Source organism: Nannobrachium achirus (genome assembly GCF_963921795.1).
Source record: "Nannobrachium achirus genome assembly, chromosome: 14".
In the NCBI taxonomy this organism is placed as follows: domain Eukaryota; kingdom Metazoa; phylum Chordata; class Actinopteri; order Myctophiformes; family Myctophidae; genus Nannobrachium; species Nannobrachium achirus.
Window position 1 is genome coordinate 54929949 of NC_137821.1, and position 20554 is coordinate 54950502.

The 20554-nt window shown below is 42.2% G+C and overlaps 1 protein-coding gene across 1 annotated transcript in view; it reads right to left on the reverse strand.

Moving 5' to 3' along the window:
• Window positions 1–13320: 13320 nt before the first annotated feature.
• Window positions 13321–20554, reverse strand: part of LOC308298147 (diacylglycerol kinase delta) — a gene marked incomplete at its 3' end in the record, with an annotated part of 221054 nt that continues 213820 nt past the window's right edge. The window contains exons 30-31 of the mRNA XM_080741703.1: window positions 16409–16520; window positions 13321–13373 (exon numbers count right to left, since the gene is read on the reverse strand). Of these exons, the coding sequence (XP_080597829.1) occupies window positions 13321–13373; window positions 16409–16520 (165 nt within the window). The remainder of the gene's footprint in view (window positions 13374–16408; window positions 16521–20554) is intronic.

Consider the following 20554-nt stretch of genomic DNA (forward strand, 5'->3'; position numbering starts at 1 on the left):
TAAAACAAAAATGCAATGCAGGACCCATGACTCAGGTGCCAGTCACACACCTGCTGTGCTGACAGGCGTGAGCAAAGCAGGTCGCTCAAAACTATAGAATGATTACTAAATTATTAACAATGTTGCATATAATGGCAGTGATGAAAAATATGACTTACCTGATACAACCAAAGTGACTTTATTACTTTGTTTTGTAACCTGGGGATTGTTTTTGAGAACACCAGTACACTGGTATTCACCACTGTAGTCTGGCGTTGTTTGTAGCAATGGAAATCTATTCGGAAAAGCGTATGGGAAAAATTCACGACCATCTTTGTCAAGTTTGTAGTACCAGTCATCCTTATCTCTTTCTCCCATGTCACATATGAATGTAACAGACTCTCTGGTAAATATCTGGGACCAGTTGGGCTCCAGACTCAGAACAGCTGGTCACAGATAAAATACAAGCACATAAAATAAAATCAATGCTACAAACTCACTTGTCTGTCACTAAATCACAGGATGTTGAGTAGATGCATATGATAGTAAACTGACAGAAGTATAATTATGTAAGAGGATATATGATAATGACTGAATCGAAGAGTTTAGATAGAAAATCAATCTTCACCTTGACTGTGTCCATAGGAGAGGAAGGTACTCAGCACTGAAACATGTGATGAGACAATATCATGTTAAGCAAAGTGTCTGTGTTTACATGCACAGGTATATTCCACTTGTATTCAGAATGACTGCTCATTCAGAATAAAAATGCTCATGTAAACACCTCAGTTGGAATCGAATATTCCATTCTGGTCTGGTGGGTATACCTTTGAATCGGAATATACTTTTATTCAGGTTCCATGTAAACAGTAGGGTATGAATCTCTGTTCGGAATGAGTTTAGTCTGCATTAATAGATATTGCTGAGCTAGTTCAATATGAGAAAAAATATTATTGGACCAAATGGCAGCTGTCATACACATTGTAGTGCTGATTGATCCAACAGTAGCTCCAGACACACACGCACGGACGGACGGACGGACGGACAGTTGGACAGACAGACAAACAGACAGCCATTGTCAGCTAGCATAGAGTAAAACAATATTACTTTTACCCTGTTGAAAACCTTTCATGTTTATATTAGCATTTACAAATATCTGAAGCTGCACAATAACTTATAGGCCTACTAGTAAGACGCCTCAGGGCGACATTAAAGGGAGAGGTCGCGCCAATTCTTGGCCATCTGGCCAGTGATGTATATCGGACCAGTTACCCATATATGGAGACCCCTGCATGATAGTCAACAATGTTATGTCAAAACATGCCTATACATGGACATTACCAAATATGGGCATTCGCAGATATGTCCTTAATATTGATGACGTTGGGACAGGGATCTCCATGGGCATAAAACGTTTAATTAGTAAAGCCAAGCAGGGCCTTGGCAAGTTAGGGCCTGGTTTTGATGCCTGGGGATCTCCATAATGGGCATAAGGGGGTACCCGAACAGGGCATCATCTGGGAATGCCCATACTGATTATGGACATTCTATTTATTTTATCCTTTATTAATATATATCCATATACATATATGGACTTAATATTAACGTTAGGGTAGGGTGTAAATCAGAGTAAAGCAGGCTCTTGGGCCAGTGAGGGCCTGGGATTGATGACATCAGAAATCTCCATATACAGTTTGGGCATAAAAGGGATTTTGTCTCTGGGAATGACCATATATGGACTTTTTATTTTATTTTATCCTTTATTAATAATAATATGTATCCATACTCATACAATATATTTTATGCCCATACATGGAGATCCCTATCTGCACCAGCCACACAGATATGGGCCATGCCTTTGCTATCTTGCCTGTGATATATATCGATGACATCAGGGATATTCATATATGGGCGTAAAAGGGATACCCATATATGGACTTTTACATAGGTGATGTCTCCTGTGATGTCACAGTGACGAGGGAACCAATAGACTCTACAAATGTGTACTGACGGACGGTCGCAATAATAGTTTCAGACTTGATGATGCAGGAGAATGAATATACAGTAAAAATGCTTTGAATACATTTTCTAATAACCAACCGAGGTTTTGCACATTAGTCATCATAACATTTAGGCATTTAGCAGACATCATCCAGAACGACTTACAGTAAGTAAGGTACTGAAGGTAAACACATATTCAAATGCAGAGACAGTATGTAGTGACTCAGTAATCTATGATCATATAGGCCTAAACCAAGAACCAAGAGTCATTCGTCTAAACAATATGCTAATATCAACATTTTGAAAAAGGTAAACAAATTAACCTGTCTAAATACCTTGCTACAAATAATTGTGTTATTGTATACAAAATAAAATGAAAGGTTTTAAGGTGTGGTTTACTATAAGAGTGGGCGGTGCTAACGTACTTTGGTCTTTTGTTTTGTTTGTTATTGCTAAGAGCAGTTACAAATATTTGTTAAATTATAAAACTACAGCACAGTGAAAACATTGGTCAATAACCTACAGTACATAAAAAACAACTACTACATGAATTCCCTTGACATACAGTATGTTTGAATGTATTAAAACTTAGCTGCTTAATTGTATCAAAATATTTATCAAAGTCGTATTCCTTCATTGAAATGGGTAAAAAAATCATGTTAAATACTCTAGATCTAAAGTAATAATAGTGATATATACTCACAGAGGAGCACACAGGGTGAGATGAGACCCATCCTCTCCTGTGATGAACGACTCTGAAGAACCTTCTATTTCCTTTCCAGAGAACTGTTGTGGGTTGAGCAAGATGAGCTCAGCATAATTATTTCAGTATTTCCAGTATTCCTGTTCTTCCTTCCTCTTTTTTGGAAGAGAAGCGGAGAAAAAGATCTGAGTTCATTATTGTCATTAATAGTTTTAAATAGAGTTAGCCTTTGAAAAGTCTTGCATACAAATTGTATCTTCCATGATGAGACACAGGCCGACTGCAATGGTCATTCACAAATGATTGTGATGAAACAACCTCATGACAGGTGTGTGTGTGTGTGTGTGTGTGTGTGTGTGTGTGTGTGTGTGTGTGTGTGTGTGTGTGTGTGTGTGTGTGTGTGTGTGTGTGTGTGTGTGTGTGTGTGTGTGTGTGTGTGTGTGTGAGCGAGCGTGTGCGCACGTGAGTTTCGATTAAATGAAGAAAGTGTGTCGTCATACCCAGCTCAGAGAACGGATTGTGAGTCAACATCTGTTGAGGTTTTAGTTCACTGTGATTGGTCTACTTTTCTTGGGACAGCCAACCATCAGAGGTCACCTAGAATTTGAAACTGCAGGCCAGAATGTCTGGAATGATTATGTCCGGAATTATAGTATTTTAAACTGTCGCTGTGTGTGTTTATGCAGATGTGCGTGCGTGCGTGTGTGCGTGCGTGCGTGTGCATCCATTGGTGTGGAGGTGCATGTCTGTTCATGCATGTTCTGTGCACTTACCATCATGAATATCAACACATCAGAGTGGGACAATGCAGTGAGGAATAATAATAACCAGACCCCTCTATTGGAAAGTCGCGCCAACTCAGTTAACTTCATGGGTTCAGGTCTTCTACATACACATCTATTGACAAATAGTGACAAAGCACGAACCAGAAGTTTACAGAATGCATTGGAGTCTATGAGGGAAAAGTGACATTTCTAGTTGCATGAACCACGTGACCAGCACTGTTTCTGACCCCGCATTGGCAGAACTCTCTAGTCTAATACAAGGCTCTGATAATAACCAAAGCCCACAAACGGCCGGAGTACGTGTCACAACCTTGAGGAAGACAGACGTCACAGTACAACCACAGTGCTGTGCCTCTCATCATTGCTAAACAGGAAACATGTTTCTCTTCTTTTGCCTCTCTCTAAATACGTTATTCTATTGGCAACAACAGACAAAGTTGTAGAACAGTACACAGACATTAGACTTCATAGCTGTGGTACAGTGGTACACAGTATGTATGCAGGGGAACTGTATAAATAAAAGCCAGTATAATGGCTATAAGATGTAAAAACTATACAACATAATTATTTTACACACACACACACACACGCACGCACGCACACGCGCGCACACACACACACACACACACACACACACACACACACACACACACACACACACACACACACACACACACACACACACACACACACACACACACAACACGGCTACTCCTGCTGCACTCTCTACAGCACATACATTTACACACACTCCGCGTCCCACAGATCGTACTGGGGGCGGCACAGGCATTCTAACATCTCCCAAATGGAAGATCTGTGCGTTAAACCTCTCTCACCTATCTCTGTCCACATTTGAATGTCATGCCATTTCAATAACACAACCTGTCTTTCTCACCATCATTGTGCTCTACCGCCCCCCAGGGACCCTTGGGGATTTTCTGGAAGAACTGGACTCTCTGATCAGCTCATTTCCGGAGGATGGAACACCCCTGATTCTACTGGGTGACTTCAACCTACCAACTGAAGAGAAGTATCTCCCCGTTACATCCCTATTGTCCTCATTTGATCTGTCCCTCACCCCTTCCCCTCCCACCCATAAGGCAGGGAATGTACTGGACCTTGTGTTCACCAGAGCCTGCTCCCCCTCAAACCTCATTGTTACCCCTGTAAAATACTCTGATCACTGCTTCATAACCTTCTCCCTCTCCCTCTCTATCCACAGATCTAAACATACCCTCCCTCGGACTGTCACCACACGACGCAACCTGAGGACCCTGGATCCCTCCATTCTCTCCTCCTCCATTCTCTCCTCCCTCCCAACCCCAGATATCCTTCCCTCTCTCCCTCCTGACACTCTAACATCTTCCTTTCTCTCCTCTGTCTCCTCAGCCTTCGATCGGCACTGCCCTCTCTCGACCAGGCCAGCACGCCCAAATCCACCGGCTCCGTGGCTATCTGAAACCCTCAGAACTGAGCGAACACCTCTCAGGGCGGCAGAGAGGAAGTGGCACAAGACGAAGCAACCAGAGGACCTATCTCACTTTCACGCACTCCTGTCAGGTTTCTCACTCGCACTCTCCACTGCAAAATCATCATTCTACCACACAAAGATCCAATCATGTACCTCAAACCCTAGGAAACTGTTCAGCACATTCTCAACCCTCCTCAAACCCCCCCCTCCCCCCCCTCCTTCATCCCTCTCAGCGGACGATTTTGTCACCTACTTTGAAAAGAAGGTTGATGATATCAGTAGTTCATTCTCCCATCTCCCCCAGAATACAGTGTCGAAAACACGCAATTGTATCCCTAACATAACATGTCTATCCTCCTTCTCCCCTCTCTCTGCAGATGACGTCATAAAACTAGTGACTTCCTCTAGACCTACCACCTGTGCCCTGGATCCAATCCCTTCTCCACTCTTCCAGACGATCGCACCTGACCTACTCCCCTTCATAACCGCCATCATCAACAGTTCTGTAACTTCAGGCTGTGTCCCAGCTGCCTTCAAGACAGCCAGAGTATCACCACTCCTCAAGAAACCAACTCTTGACGCCTCGGACGTCAAGAACTACAGACCGGTATCCCTCCTCTCATTTCTTTCAAAAACCCTTGAACGTGTGGTCTCTAACCAGCTTTCTCTCCATCTCTCACAGAACAACCTGCTGGACCCCAACCAGTCAGGTTTTAAACCGGCCCATTCCACAGAAACGGCACTCCTAGCAGTCACAGAAGCACTCCATGCTGCCCAGGCTGCATCCCACTCTGCAGTCCTGATTCTTCTGGATCTATCAGCGGCATTCGACACAGTGAATCACCAGCTGCTCCTGGACACCCTTGCTGACCTAGGCATCACCGGGACGGCACTAAAGTGGTTCTCCTCCTACCTGTCGGACCGGACCTACCAGGTCTCATGGAAAGGTTTGCTTTCATCCCCCCGAACCCTCCAAACGGGAGTCCCCCAGGGATCCGTACTTGGCCCTCTGCTGTTCTCCCTGTACACCAAATCCCTTGGTGCTGTAATCTCTGCTCACAATCTATCATATCACTGCTACGCTGATGACACTCAACTGTTTTTGTCCTTCCCCCCTTCTGCCACCCAGGTGGAAGAGCGCATTGCTGCATGTCTGGCCGACATCTCACAGTGGATGTCAGCCCACCACCTCAAGCTGAACCCGGACAAGACGGAGCTACTCTTCTTCCCAGCTAAGTCTTGCCCCATGCAAGATCTCACTATTTCCATAGATAATGCATTGGTGACTTTAGTTCCGACTGCTAGAAACCTTGGTGTGGTCCTGGACACCCAGCTATCATTTAAGGCACATATTGCATCAGTCACCCGGTCCTGTAGGTTCACACTCTATAACATCCGTAAAATCAGACCGTTCCTCACCCAGGAGGCAGCGCAGCTCCTCATTCAGACATCTGTCATATCAAAACTCGACTATTGTAACTCTCTCCTCACTGGTCTCCCGGCATGTGCACTTAAACCTCTCCAACTGATCCAAAATGCCGCGGCACGACTGGTCTTCAACCAGCCTAAGTTCTCACATGTCTCTCCCCTTCTCCGCAGCCTCCACTGGCTCCCGGTTGCGGCCCGCATGGAATACAAAACACTGATGCTGACCTTCAAAGCAGCCAAAGGTATGGCTCCTCCATACCTCCAAAAGCTGATCAACCCCTACACCCCCACTCGTTCACTTAGATCAGCCAACACAGGGATGCTGACCGAACCCTCGCTAAAAACTCCAGGGCAAAAATCCACTCGTCCGAGACAGTTTGCCCTCTTGGCTCCCAAGTTGTGGAATAAACTCCCTGTCGCACTTAGAACAACGGACTCACTCGCTACCTTTCGCCGTGGACTGAAAACTCACCTTTTCAGACTCCACCTAAACCCTTAGCACTACAGTAAAATCAATGACCATACATGAAGCATTTGTTTGTTAGGTTTCTTTAGAACTTGATTATATTGTGTTTTTCTCTAGATAGATATCCATTTACATTGTTATATTGCTGTTAATGTACTGACCTATTATCTTGTTTATTATTGCGATGTTGTATCTGCTTATTGTAAGTCGCTTTGGATTAAAAGCGTCTGCTAAATGCCTAAACTGTAAACTGTAAACTGTAAACACACACACACACACACACACACACCCTTCCTTCAGTGGTTGGACGTTAATATCATGAAATATTTTTCAGGGAAAGATAGAGTAATTGAAAAAGTTACACAGCAAGAATAAACAGAGAATACACTTCCTTTTATTGAATAGCTTGCTCCTGTTGGGCCCTTTTTAACGATGTGTTTTGAAAAGTGCTACATGAAGTTATTATTCTATGTACTGCAAGTGTGTATAGTAGCCTATACTACTGCATTGGTTCTCAAAGTGGGGGTCCTTGAGGGAGTTCCAGGGGGTCCCCAGCTAAATGATGAACCAAATGGACCCTTATGGGTATGTACAGTAACTCAGAGAGAGTACTCCCCGAGTTAAAATAACACTCATTTTACAATATAAATTGGGGTCTCAGAGATAGAAATGCCATGAAATGGGGGTCCGTAGCCTAAAATGCATGTCAAACTGGGGGTCCTTGAAATTAAAACGGTTGAGAATCACTGCTAGAGCCGCTCGTACAAATCTTCTCGTTTATGAGGGCCACTGGCGTATCTTTTCAAATGGGGTTCTGCGGGCTAAAGTGTCAATTTGGGGGTCCTTGACATGGTATGAATGCACAACTGTACTGTACTGTATGTATGCATGCGTTTGTATTTTACAAATCAACACACAACACACCAATGTGACACTTCCAATAACTCATTTTAATCTCCAGCAAGTTGCACTGACTTGGTTCTTTGATACACACTGCACATGATAATACGATTAAAAACACCTCGCAACGTACAGAGTCGTGCAACATCAAGTCCGGCGTTTTCGGCATTGCGCACAATCTCAATAAATAGGCTGTTTTGGATCATCATCAGGGGAGGGTGGGAGGTTGGGGGCGCGTAGAGAAGTCAGAAGATTATTTGCACACAAAGTTCACAATGGAATAGTGAGTACAGGGCACACATGGTGGTCGGTTGGTTGGGTCATTTGTAAATCTACAGTACTACCCACACTGATGACATTTCTGCTGTTTGAGTTTGACTTAAAAGGAGTAGTTCACCCCCAAAATGCCTTTTTTTCTACTGATTATTCAAGCCATGGAGATTTGGGTTCAATATCTTATTTTTTTTATTTTTTTGTATTTGTCGCAAAAATGACAAAAATGTGATTATTGTAAATGTACCCCCATTTATTCCGGATGGGGACCCAAATGCATTTGGTAAATGTATTGTAATCAAATTATTGTCTTAGGAATGCGACAAAAGACGAAATAATCTACATGAATTCCAGTCTTCATTGGGTGTGTAAATCGATAGAAAAATACGTATTTTTGGGGGATGAACTACTGTTAAATAAAAAGATTATAAAATAAAAAATAAATAAAACTATGCATCCGCCATTTCAAAAGAAAACTATTTAGCACTTTCACAAGATGCTACAACATAGCCAACGCCATTTAAAACCTTTGTTGTTGTTGTAAACAACAGTATGCAAGAAACAGTCCTTGGATGTTTAAAATGATAAATGTACCTTTTATCAAACAGAATTATCAACGTAATGTCACATGTCAAAGACACTGGCACAGCAGTGGAGCATGAGGTTAATATGTATATTGTTGAATAATGATGTCAGAAGCCTTTTCATGGGAGTAAATAGCAATGCAACTGTAACGTCACCACCCCTGAATTAATAAACATCTGTATGTATATATTCATATACTTCAACATTCTTTTACATTTGGTTAGATATATTACTCTTTTTTTTTCATCAACACACTTTTTGTCCGTATACATTTGCCATAAATAGGAGGAATATTTTGTCATCCGATCAATAAAAAAACAAAAAACACACACACTCAGTCTTGATATAATGTACACACACGCGCGCACACACAAGCACAAATCTCTTGTTTCGACCATTTTCCCCGTAAAGTTTGCTTCTTTGTAAAGTGCAAGGCAAGATACAGTAAACTTTGAAATGTATGACGTACGCACACCAATCCGAGTCTATCTAAGGTTTCCCATGTTTTGCAGCGCATTTAAGCCCACATATTCTGTACAAGTACACACGCACGCACAATCTGCACATTCCTGTTTGCAAAGCACTTGAGCCTGCAAGTTCTATTTTCCCACTCACACACACACAAACAAACACACAGAGGGTCTAACGCTTTAGCAATTTCACTGCACCAAAGCGCCACACATTCGTCTCTTTTCACTCGAAAAAAAACGCTCTCAAGTCCTTGTAAAGTGTGAAAACCCCCACTGAGCTCGGAACAAGCATGGCACACCACCACTAAATCCTCTAAAGAGGTGTATTAGCACATAGCTGGCACACTATGGATACACAAACACAATCCTATAGGAGAGCTTCATTATCTACAATGCCTCACAGCCAGGGGCGTCACAAGGGGGGGAAAAGTGGGACTGATTTACTAGGGCCCAAGGTGGAGGGGCCTTCATTATTTTATACTTTAGCTATTGAAAAATAGCCAATATACAAGCTCGTAGATCTGCTATTTTTGAAAAGTCTTGAAAATGTGTGCAAATCTTTGAATACATGTATTTTTTAAGTGAACATTTGTAACTCAATGTTTGCTTCTTTGGGGTCCCTGGAACTATTTTGAGATGGGAAACAGGTTTTTCAAGAAACCTTAGAAGGATTTGAAATATTCAAAGACTTGCACAAACTTTCACGATTTTTCAAAAATAGCAGATCTACAAGCTCGCAGCGTGGCACTCGGTGCCGCGCCGTGAGCTTGTATATCTGCTATTTTTCAATGGTTAAAGCACAAAATAACGCGTAATAACGCGTTCCCGGTCTAAATGGGTTAAACCCCCTCCCCTATGAAGAACATTCATGGGGGGCCCGCAGTGAATCCTTGCACCCAGGGCCCAGAATGTGGTGCGACACCCCTGCTCACAGCGACAACAGCCACACATCATGAAGAGTTAGTTCATGACCACCTCAACAGAAGAATCACCGACCATGACCCTCCATCATCTCTGTTACATTATGACTCACTCTAACAACATGGATGTACCATTTCTGACAGGGAATGTTTTGTAAGATACTGTGCAATGTGACACTGGTCTGTCGACACATTTCTTGGTTCCCATTGTAAGTGTACAAACCTACAGTAGCGTATGTACATTGTTTTGTTTTGTTCCCCTTTTGCATTGGCAATGTAAGCGTATGTTTTCTCATGCCAATAAAGCCCCTTTGAATTGGATTGAACTGAGAGAGAGAGAGAGAGAGAGAGAGAGAGAGAGAGAGAGAGAGAGGGAGAGAGGTTTAGACAACATGATGCTTAACATATCTGACTTATCTTATTCCTCTGTATCAAACTCTCCCCCCAAATTGAAATTAAAAACAAATCATTTTGTTCTAGGTCTGTACTATCTGCTCATCTGATCAATAACAGAAGAGATCTAGGATGTCTAATGCGAGCAATGTGTTGGTGCCAACAATCCCATGTCAAACAGACTCTCTTGCCCCCTCCAAAGGATTAATGATTGTTGAAGTTTTATTAGACTATGCTAAAGCTTAATGGCTCGTGGACCTCTATTAAGCCTGAACTAACCCTTCTAACCGTCTGACATGAACATGTGACCCTGTTCAAAGACTGAAAAGTCTTTCCTCGAGGACGCATCTTTTATCACCCAAAGAGAAATCGCAGGGCCAACATTGGTCGTTCCTAATCATCATCAGTTACTTTTTATGGGCCATTTCTGTGAAACGCAGGGAGAAGTCACCTCTTGAGATGTCATGTTACACTCTGGCTGCTTATTTCAGTACGGAACACCACCTGTAATTACTTTAAAAGCCCTGTTTGCCCAATTCAAATGACAACCATCCAGTTACTATATCTGATCCTATAGGTCGGCCCGTCCACTGACAATGACTGATGACAAATAAGGACTCTGTTAAAACGGCACACAGCAAAATCCCCAGTGTTAATTCAAAGTGGATTCCAGGGACTCTCTAGGTTCCTTTATGGGGGTCTAAATTGACCCTTACAAGTCTGTAACTTTGACAGTGTACAAACGGAACCAAATGGACCCGTTAGGGTCCATTTGGTTCCGTTTGTACACTGTCAAAGTTAAGGAGAGACCTTGAAGAGAACCACTGAGCTACACCGAGGCGACTTCACCAAGCGCTGTGAGGCAGAGAAGTGCTAAGTATAGATGGCATACAGCGACACACAGGACAGCGTTATCTGGCTTTGATATTTATGCACAGGGGCTGAGGAGTTCATCTTTTTTCATCTTTTTTCTTTTTTTTTTCAAGCTGCAAGGACGGAGCAGTTCCACATAACTGATAAACACAACTTAAAAGAGGAACAGATTGCAATGTAAGACCGTGACGTCTCATCCGTGTGCACGAAAACAGGCCTGAAGAAGTTGCATAAGAGCCGTACCGAGAATAATAAAACAAAAAAAACCTGTTTGGCTCCGAGTCAGTGCATTGTAAAGATGCAATATATTTACCTAATTATATTATAAGTTAAGTTGAGATCCACCGTGACAGAAATCCAAAGAAACCGCTATAGTTACATTTCGGAGCTCATATCTTTGAACGGGTAAGGTCTAGTAGTTACAAAACGATCGACTGCACAGAAACCAAATTAAATATGGTACCTTTTTTTTAAGGGTGGAACTGCAGCAGTAGTAGTTTGGTTTCACAATAAAATAAAATAAAGAAAAAACAGATTACTTACTGGGTAATAATGGTGTTGTCAATATGGACTTAAATTATGGTACTTCCCAAAAAAAAAAATATTTAAAGTACATACAGTATATGTTTTTCATACAGTGTTTTGAAATAGAGCTCTTCAAACATTCTGCAGCAGTACAATCATAGGTTTACTATATACACACACACACACACACACACACGCGCGCACGTTTTTGCAATGTTTATACAATATCGTCTGTCGGGTGGAAACCTCGTACTGTAACGTTTCAGGGTTCAAATTCAAAAGTAGCAGATCTACAAGCTCGAAACACAGAGCGAAATGGCACATTTTGAGCTTGTAGATCTGCAAAAAGTTTGAAAATGGAGATGAGCTGTTTCTGCCAGAAACAAACACAATGCCTCGCGATGCGAGGCGTTGTGTGCTTGTAGATCTGCTATTTTCACTAGCTTTGTGCGACAGTCTTGTATGGTGAAGCAGGGCTTTAATTCACAAAAAGAAATTACAAATTTGAAACTTGGAGATACGAGGTTTCTGCCCGACAGTGACGGTATATTCAGCAGACAGGTTTTGTGGATGGGTCCATAATAAAATGTTTCGTCCTTTGTTGTTAACTCCTGGCCTGTGCCTAGCCTTGTACGACACCAAGAGAACCGCACTTCATAGAACCAACCACTAACAGAACCTCAAGTAAATTCATCATTGTTATTCGTTATTATCGTTATTCACAGGGTAATAATACAAGTTCCACAACGAGTACATTCCTCAAATATGATCCAATACACTTTTTTTTTGCAACATCAATAACTCTTTCAGTTCAATTAAGACGATAAAGACTATATGAAGTTCAGTTTGTTCGTTCCGTTGTCGTCCTTTGTCCGTGTTCCCGTGGCGATGCGACAGAGAAATAAATAATGTCACGTTTCAAGAAGAGTAAAGCAAAAAGTTCAGAGAAAAGGGCTTGTGTATGAGTCTCTGAAGGAGAAGGTAAAAACCAACATAAGGACTTAAAATAAATGACTCCGAGAAGTCACGGCTCGTACATGCTCTAAAAATCAACGAAACCAAAACTAAAACATGGCCGCGTTCGTCATGCAAACAGAGAGCACCACGCTAAAAACACGTCACGCCGCCTAAAAAACAACGTCGCTAGCGGAGACAGGCCGTCGTCGCCCCATATACTGTAGCTGCGGCTCCACCCCTTTGCCCCCTTTCGATTGGCTTGCTCACTAGCTGCTGACAGTGAGCCACGCCCCGTTTTCCTGGTTTTGGTCGAGCAGGGAAACGGAACTGGTGAAACTCCCAACGGTGGATGCGATGCGAAGCAAAGCAAAGCTGAGTGGTTAAGGGTACTATAGTGGAAGGCTCTGGAGGAGGATGTCGATCGCGCTTCTCTTCTCCTCCCTCGCGCGCCTCTTTGTCAAGCCACTGTCCTTCCTGTTTACAGAGAGAGATAGAGAGGGGAGGAAACACGAGGCGCGTTTACCCCCCCTTGACCTGTGGCCACACAGGGCGGCGGTTTGACTTTAAAAAAAGCACCTCGTCCAGGCGTTCCTAGTTGCAAGAAGAGTCCGTCTCGCCCACGCCTCCTTTGATATCCCATGTTCCTGAGGGAGGGAGAGAGAGAGAGAGAGAGAGAGAGAGAGAGAGAGAGAGAGAGAGAGAGACCATTTACAATTTAGACATTTGGCAGACACTCTTAATCCAAAGCGATTTACAATAAGCAAGGTAATACTATACATCAATGCATCAACAAGAATACATCGAATGCATAAATAGGTAGGCATAAACGTAGGTAGACCAAGTACCTATTCAGTAAAAAAAATGTAAAAACCAAAAAATGCTATCTAAATTACATGTATGGTCTTTGAGAGTAGGCAAGTGCTACGTTAAGTGCTATGGGCTAAGGTGGAGTCTGAAGAGGTGAGTCTTCAGACCACGGCGGAAGCTAGGAAGTGAGTGTGCTGTTCTAAGTGCAACTGGGAGTTTATTCCACAGTTTGGGGGCCAGTAGGGCGAAGAGTCTAGGATGAGTGGATCGTTATGAATTTACAATTTACGCATTTAGCAGATACTATTAATCCAAGGTGAACACGTGGTAATACATCAAATGCATAGACATAGTAATATAGGATCATACAGTAGGCAAACCTAGAACCCATCATCAGTCTAAACAGTATTGGCCTAGTATAAAAAAAAAAAATCTGTAAATTGAAACTATACAAACTATAGGATGCCAGGTCAACAAATGAACCTTCACTGTTTCTCAAACAGTGGGTCGGGACCCATTTGTGGGTCACGGACACATTTTCATGGGTCCCATAATGTTTGGTTTCCTACATTTTGTTTATAATTATTATTATTTCAAAAGCATAGTTTTTCATGAATTAAAACCAAAATACAAAGATTTTTTCCCGCAATTTCATGAAGAAATGAAAGAAAAATCGGATAAGTTCCATCAATTAGAAAACAATTGTTAAAGAAGTAGTGAAAATAGCTGATCTACCAGCTCACGACGCAGCGCGAAGCGGCACGTTGTGTGCTTGTAGATCTGCTATTTTCACTAGTTTTGGTCCCTCGAGCTAAAGTTTGGGAACCACTGCATAACATGCTATCTATATTATGTTTTATTGTTATATAAGCCTGTAAGGTCGTCAAGGCTGGGCAAGCGCTGTACGGGCTAAGAGAGAGAGAGAGACAGAGAGAGAGAGAGAGAGAGAGAGAGAGAGAGAGAGAGAGAGAGAGAGAGGGCCATTGAGCAGAGCTTCTCGGGAATGTGTTCCAATTACCAGTCAACAAAAGGTGAATCCTTGTTTCACTCTGTTACGTCAGCATTGTAAGGGTTTGGGGTATTGATGTAGAAAATTGCAAAGAAAAATGCTAACATGTCAGGCGTGTACAAAAGAGTGCAATTACTGTATGCATTATGTGAATCTAACCTGTTCACAGAATCCCGTGTTCAAGCCCAAACATTACATCAAGATTGAGTGAATACAGTTAATTTCTGCCTGGAGACTGAAGAGGTATACTGTTGATAATATTCCCTTTAGTCCAGGGGTTCTTCTACGTTTTCAGGCCAAGGACCAGGGGCGTCACAAGGGGTAGGAAAGTGGGACTGAGTTACTGGGGCCCAAGGCGGAGGGGCCCTAGTAACTTTATCTATTGAAAAATAGCAGATATACAAGCTCACAGCGCGGCACCGAGTGCCGCGCTGCAAGCTTGTAGATCTGCTATTTTTGAAAAGTCGTGAAAATGTGTGCAAATCTTTGAATATGTATTTTTTAAGCAAAATTTTGCTTCCGGGGGGGTCCCTGGAACTAAATATTTTGAGATGGGGGTCTGTGGCCAAATTCATATCATTTTGGGGGTCCTTCACATGAAAAAGTTTGAGCATCACTGACATGGAAACATGGGTTTCTTGCACACATTTTCACAAGTTTTCAAAAATAGCAGATCTACAAGCTCGCAGCGCGGCACTCGGTGCCGCGCTGTGAGCTTGTATATCTGCTATTTTTCAATAGTTAACATTCATGGGGGGCCCGCAGTGAATCCTTGTACCCAGGGCCCAGAATTTGGTGTGACGCCCCTGCCAAGGACCCCTTAGCTGAGAGAGAGATGAAGCCCTAGCCCTGACATAATGAAGTGGTTGGATACCGCGTTATTCGGCAACACTTTGGAGAATAACGTAGAATAGTAGATTTGTAAGACCAGGAAGCATTATTACTTTAACCATTATTTTATGCTTTAACTATTGATAAAATTGCAGATCTATTTGGCCGCCGACCCCCATCTGGAAATATTAAGTATCAGGGACCCCCCCCTAGAAGCAAATATTGAAGATACAATGTGTATGCAGAACAATATATTTAATTCTACTTCTAAGTAGGACATTAACAACTTGTGATTTTTGCAAGTCAACTCAACTCAGTAAAAAGTTGAGTTGAAGTCGACTTTATTGTTTGATGGCCTGGGGTGGTGCATGAACTTGGGACAAAATCCGAAACCTTGTGCTTAATTCTATTGAAAAAACACAGTTGGAAAAGGAGAGAATCATTCTGTCCTTGACAATAAGCAATCCTACTTTGAATGCCGTAGTACACAGACACACGCAAAAATTATCATGAAAAAATACGTTTTTAATTTGATGTTTGATGTTTTTGTTTTTTTTCAACTTTCGACTTTCCCTGGTGGGAGTCGACAATTCTATATAGAACTGCTATGATGAGTTCACATGCATCTTTATTTCGGCCTCCATTTAAAAAAACAGGAAGGAAGAGTTGATCTGAATAGGCTGAAGGCTGAGCTCATGGTAAGAAGTGTACCATGTTTCTCACAGCATTTAACCCTCCCACGCCACCACACAAGCACGTCACTTCGTGCCGCTCTAAGAGCTCGCAGATCTGCCTTTTTTTACTGTGAAAATACATTTTTCAGAAAAACAAACACTTTTGTAAAAACAGATAGTTCTAAAATCGGCATCATGTCTTACTGGGTTAAAGTCATGCATGAACATAAGCATATTAAACAGTGCCTAAAAAAAACAATCCCAGTGAAATGCACTGTAGACATTTACCGGTCTGTCTGGAAATGCCTTAATTGCTTGCATACATTTTTCTTCTCAGGGGAGCTTCCGGCTGGCATACCTGACAGAGAGCTGTTGGACCTCTGCTTGTGAAGACGGTCTTTGTCCTTCTTCACTTTGGGAATCATCTTCATCTTCATACTGCTGCTGCCCTTACCCACCCTCACTGTCTCCTAGAGAGAGAGAGAGAGAGAGAGAGAGAGAGAGAGAGAGAATGCACATTTTAACCATTTATTTATGTCGACACAAAGGAGAGCACACAACACAAATATTATAGGTGCAGTAAGGTTACATTCACAAAATCATGGTTTGTGTCTTCATGATACAATCAGCATGTCATTCAGAAGAATACAATAAGCCAGGTGGATTTTCACAACGCTTTGCACAGGAATGATCAGTTGCCTGGCTTATTTTTTGTAATAAAAATTCAAATTCATAATTTGTCATGTCTTGAGTTTTTTTTTTTTTTTTTATGTGTGAATGACCATGGAGTTGGTCTGTCTTGAAGATATAATTTGCATGCAGTACCAGACATTAAATTCTTCTTCTAAGCCAGTGGTTCTCAATCTTTACAGACTGTGACCCCCCAAATAATCATATTTTAACTGGGGACCCCCCACTCTGACAAGCACTAAGAGTTGAGGCATTACATTTTGTATAACACGGTTCTATTGTGAAAATAGCAGATCTACATGCTCACAACGCTCACAATTTCCGCCACAATTTCCGCCTCTAACATTTGACATTTAACATTTGGCCAATGTTTAATTTGTCACTTTAGAAATGTGCATATACCTTCTATACACTTAAACTCTAAGTTGGGTTGTTTACTGTTGAAAAAACAATGTTGCACATTAAGTTAATCATCTGGGGACCCCCTAGAATAATTAGGGGACCCCCACAGGTTGAAAACCACTGTTCTAATCCACGCATACGAAGAATACATCTATAGAGAACTGCTAGGATGAGTTCACATGCATCTTTATTTTTCTGCCTCTCTTCCGAAAAACAGGAAGGAAGACAGATCTGAATATGCTGAAATAGGCTGAGCTCATGGCACGAAGTGTAGCATGTTTTTCACAGCCTTTAACCACACACACACACACCCACACACACACCCACAAACACGCGCGCGTGCGCACGCACGCACGCACGCACCAGGCTGAACAAGCGCCGGCCTCCTCCTGTTGGCTGAGCCAGTTAGTGCACAGACCTATGCTATCCTTTTTTTCTTTTTTTTTTTTAGATATTATTTGGGGCTTTTTCTGCCTTTATTGATAGGTGTACAGAAGGCTGACAGGAAACGGGGAGAGAGATGGGGGGGGGTGACACGCAGCAAAGGTCGTCAGGATCGGGACTCGAACCTGCGACGCTGCACGGGCTGGATTACCAGCCAAGGTGCCTGGACCACTACCCTGTGGCCCAGGCCAGACCTATGCTTGCAGTGCTGTGTGGACCCCAGTTTGAATCTATTCATTTAAATCAGTGGTTTTCAAGCATTTTCACATCAAGGCCGCACATCTTTTTTGCCATTTGAGCCACAGACCACCATTTGAGACCCAAAACCTTAGAATATTTTCATTAGATCATTGGATCTAGATTTTGTCCCCTATTCCATTTTGTATTGCAGTGGGATAGGAGAGAGAACAGGCAAACATAAATAAAATAAAATCTACATTCTCTAATTGTGTAGACTTCTTGTAAATTGAGAAATGCAGGTTTAACAATAATTTAACTCTTGAGAGCGTCAAATGGACCAGTAAGGGTAAATTTTGTTTCATTTTATGCTCTCAAGAGTTAAAGATCTATATGGATAGATTTGGTTACCACCGACTGAAAACCACTGATTTAAATGAAAAAACGGTTTAACAAATTCACAATTTTTCAGAAAAGATCAAAGCATGTTTTACCGGCTCCGTACCATCCGAGCTGCACACCGATAGGATAGGAAACAGTTAGAAATCTATTTTAAAGAGGGGGTCGTCTGGTGGCCTACTGGTCAAGGCGCATACCACATAGGCACCTCCACATAGGCATGGTTGCCGTGGTGTCGCCGGTTCGATTCCCGATCCGGACGACGTTTACCGCATGTCATTCCCCATCTCTCCCCATTTCCTGTCAATCTACTGGACCTCCCTTGGTCAATAAAGGCAAAAAAGCCCCAAAAATATATATATATATAAAAAAAATCAAACCTTGGTTCGAAGTGGAGCCGTGAATTTGAGCACTTCCAGATCTATGTTTTTGATTCTATGTGTTCCCCCCTGTGTGTGTGTGTGCGTGTGTGTGTGTGCCTGGCCTGGCCTGAAAACAGCGCCCCTCCCTTAACATGTGTGGTCATAAAAGGTACTGTTCGAACTCAACGAAACATCCTTTTCCCATTAGACGGGACAAAAGCTGAAAGCTGTGCACAGGGAGCCATGTGCTTTGCACACGGCTCCAAAAATAATAATATATATTTTAAAAAATTGCACATTAGAGGGCTTTGTCTGCACCGTAGCCTGGCAGCATGCCCATGACCCCCAAGTCCACTTCTAAAGCAGTGGTTCTCAACGTCTGGTTCGGGGCACCAGAACATCAAAAGTAATCAACAAACAATACTATAAGAACTGGTCAAACATTAGGCAAACTGTCAAATAATATAAGAAAGAGGCAACATTTTTGAAAATAGCCGATCTACAAGCTCACAACGCCTTGCAGCGCTGTTGTATGATCAAAGGTCAAGAATGGATAGGTGGATTTTCATGACACTTTTTGGGAATGATCAGTAGGCTGGCCTAATGTTGTGTTTGAAAGGTCAATACTCAAGGACAGAACCAAGGTACAAAATAATGACATCATTTGTCATATCTTGAGTTTTTTTTTTCTGTTCTTCATTTGTGAATGACCATGCATGGAGTTGACCTATGTCTTGAAGATACAATTTGTATGCAGTATAGATATTTAATTCTACTTCAGCCATGCATAAGAAGACTAAATCTATATAGAACTGCTATGATGAGTTCACATGTATCTTTATTTCAGCCTCTATTTAAAAGAAACAGGAAGGAAGAGCAGATCTGAATATGCTGACTTGCTGAGCTCATGGCACGAAGTGTACCGTGTTTCCCACGCCCTTTAACCACACACACATACATGGCACGAAGCGTACCATCTTTCTCACACCCTTTAGTCACGCACGCACGCGCACACACACACACACACACACACACACACACACACACACACACACACACACACACACACACACACACACACACACACACACACACACACACACACACACACACACACACACACACACACACACACACACACACACACACTCTGTTTGAAAATGTTCGCTGCAACAATATTCCCAGAATAGGGAGTGGTAAATAATTTAATGGTTGCATACAATAAAAACTATTATAACGTGTCACATGTGGATGGACGGGCATCGATTGCGATGCAATCAGATGAATCTGCAAAAAACAATTCAGAGTTGGGGGCAAATATGCATAAAAAACTGAATTTATGAGTTAAGCTCAAATTCTGTTGTTTGGATATTGAACACTAGGGGGAGACAAATGACTTCCACTGATGCCCCAAATGATGCCCCTACATAAGAGAACTGTTGAGCTAAAATAGTGGTTCTCAACCTGTGGGTCGGGACCCCCAGGGGGGTCCCCCAATTATTTTGGGGGGACTTCAGATGATTAACTTAAGGACAACTTAGTTTTTGTACAACAAGGGTTCATATTTTAGATAGTTAAAAGAGAAAAGAAAAGATGTGTTAAAATGTTTTCATTTGCTTCTTTCTATCGTTTTAGTGATTTTAACAATTTAGACTTGCATGCATGGACATGCATACAAGTGGTTAATGTGTCTTTTTAGACACAACAAGCCCATTCCCAAGATGCACCACAATATTTCATGGGCAGATGTGACTTATGGGGGCTGGTGTAAACAGTAATAAAGACATTACGGCTTATTTTGTCTAAAAAGATATATTAACCACTTGTATGCGAGCATGTAGATCTGCTATTTTCACAATAGAACCGTGTTATACTAAATGTAATGCCTCAGCTCTTAGTGCTCGTCAGGGTGGGGGTAGTTAAAATATGACTATTTTGGGGGTCACGGCCTGAAAAGGTTTGAGAACCACTGATCTAACGGCAGCTTTCACACCCATGGGAGTCATCGTGAACCCGTCCTCCTGCTCCCG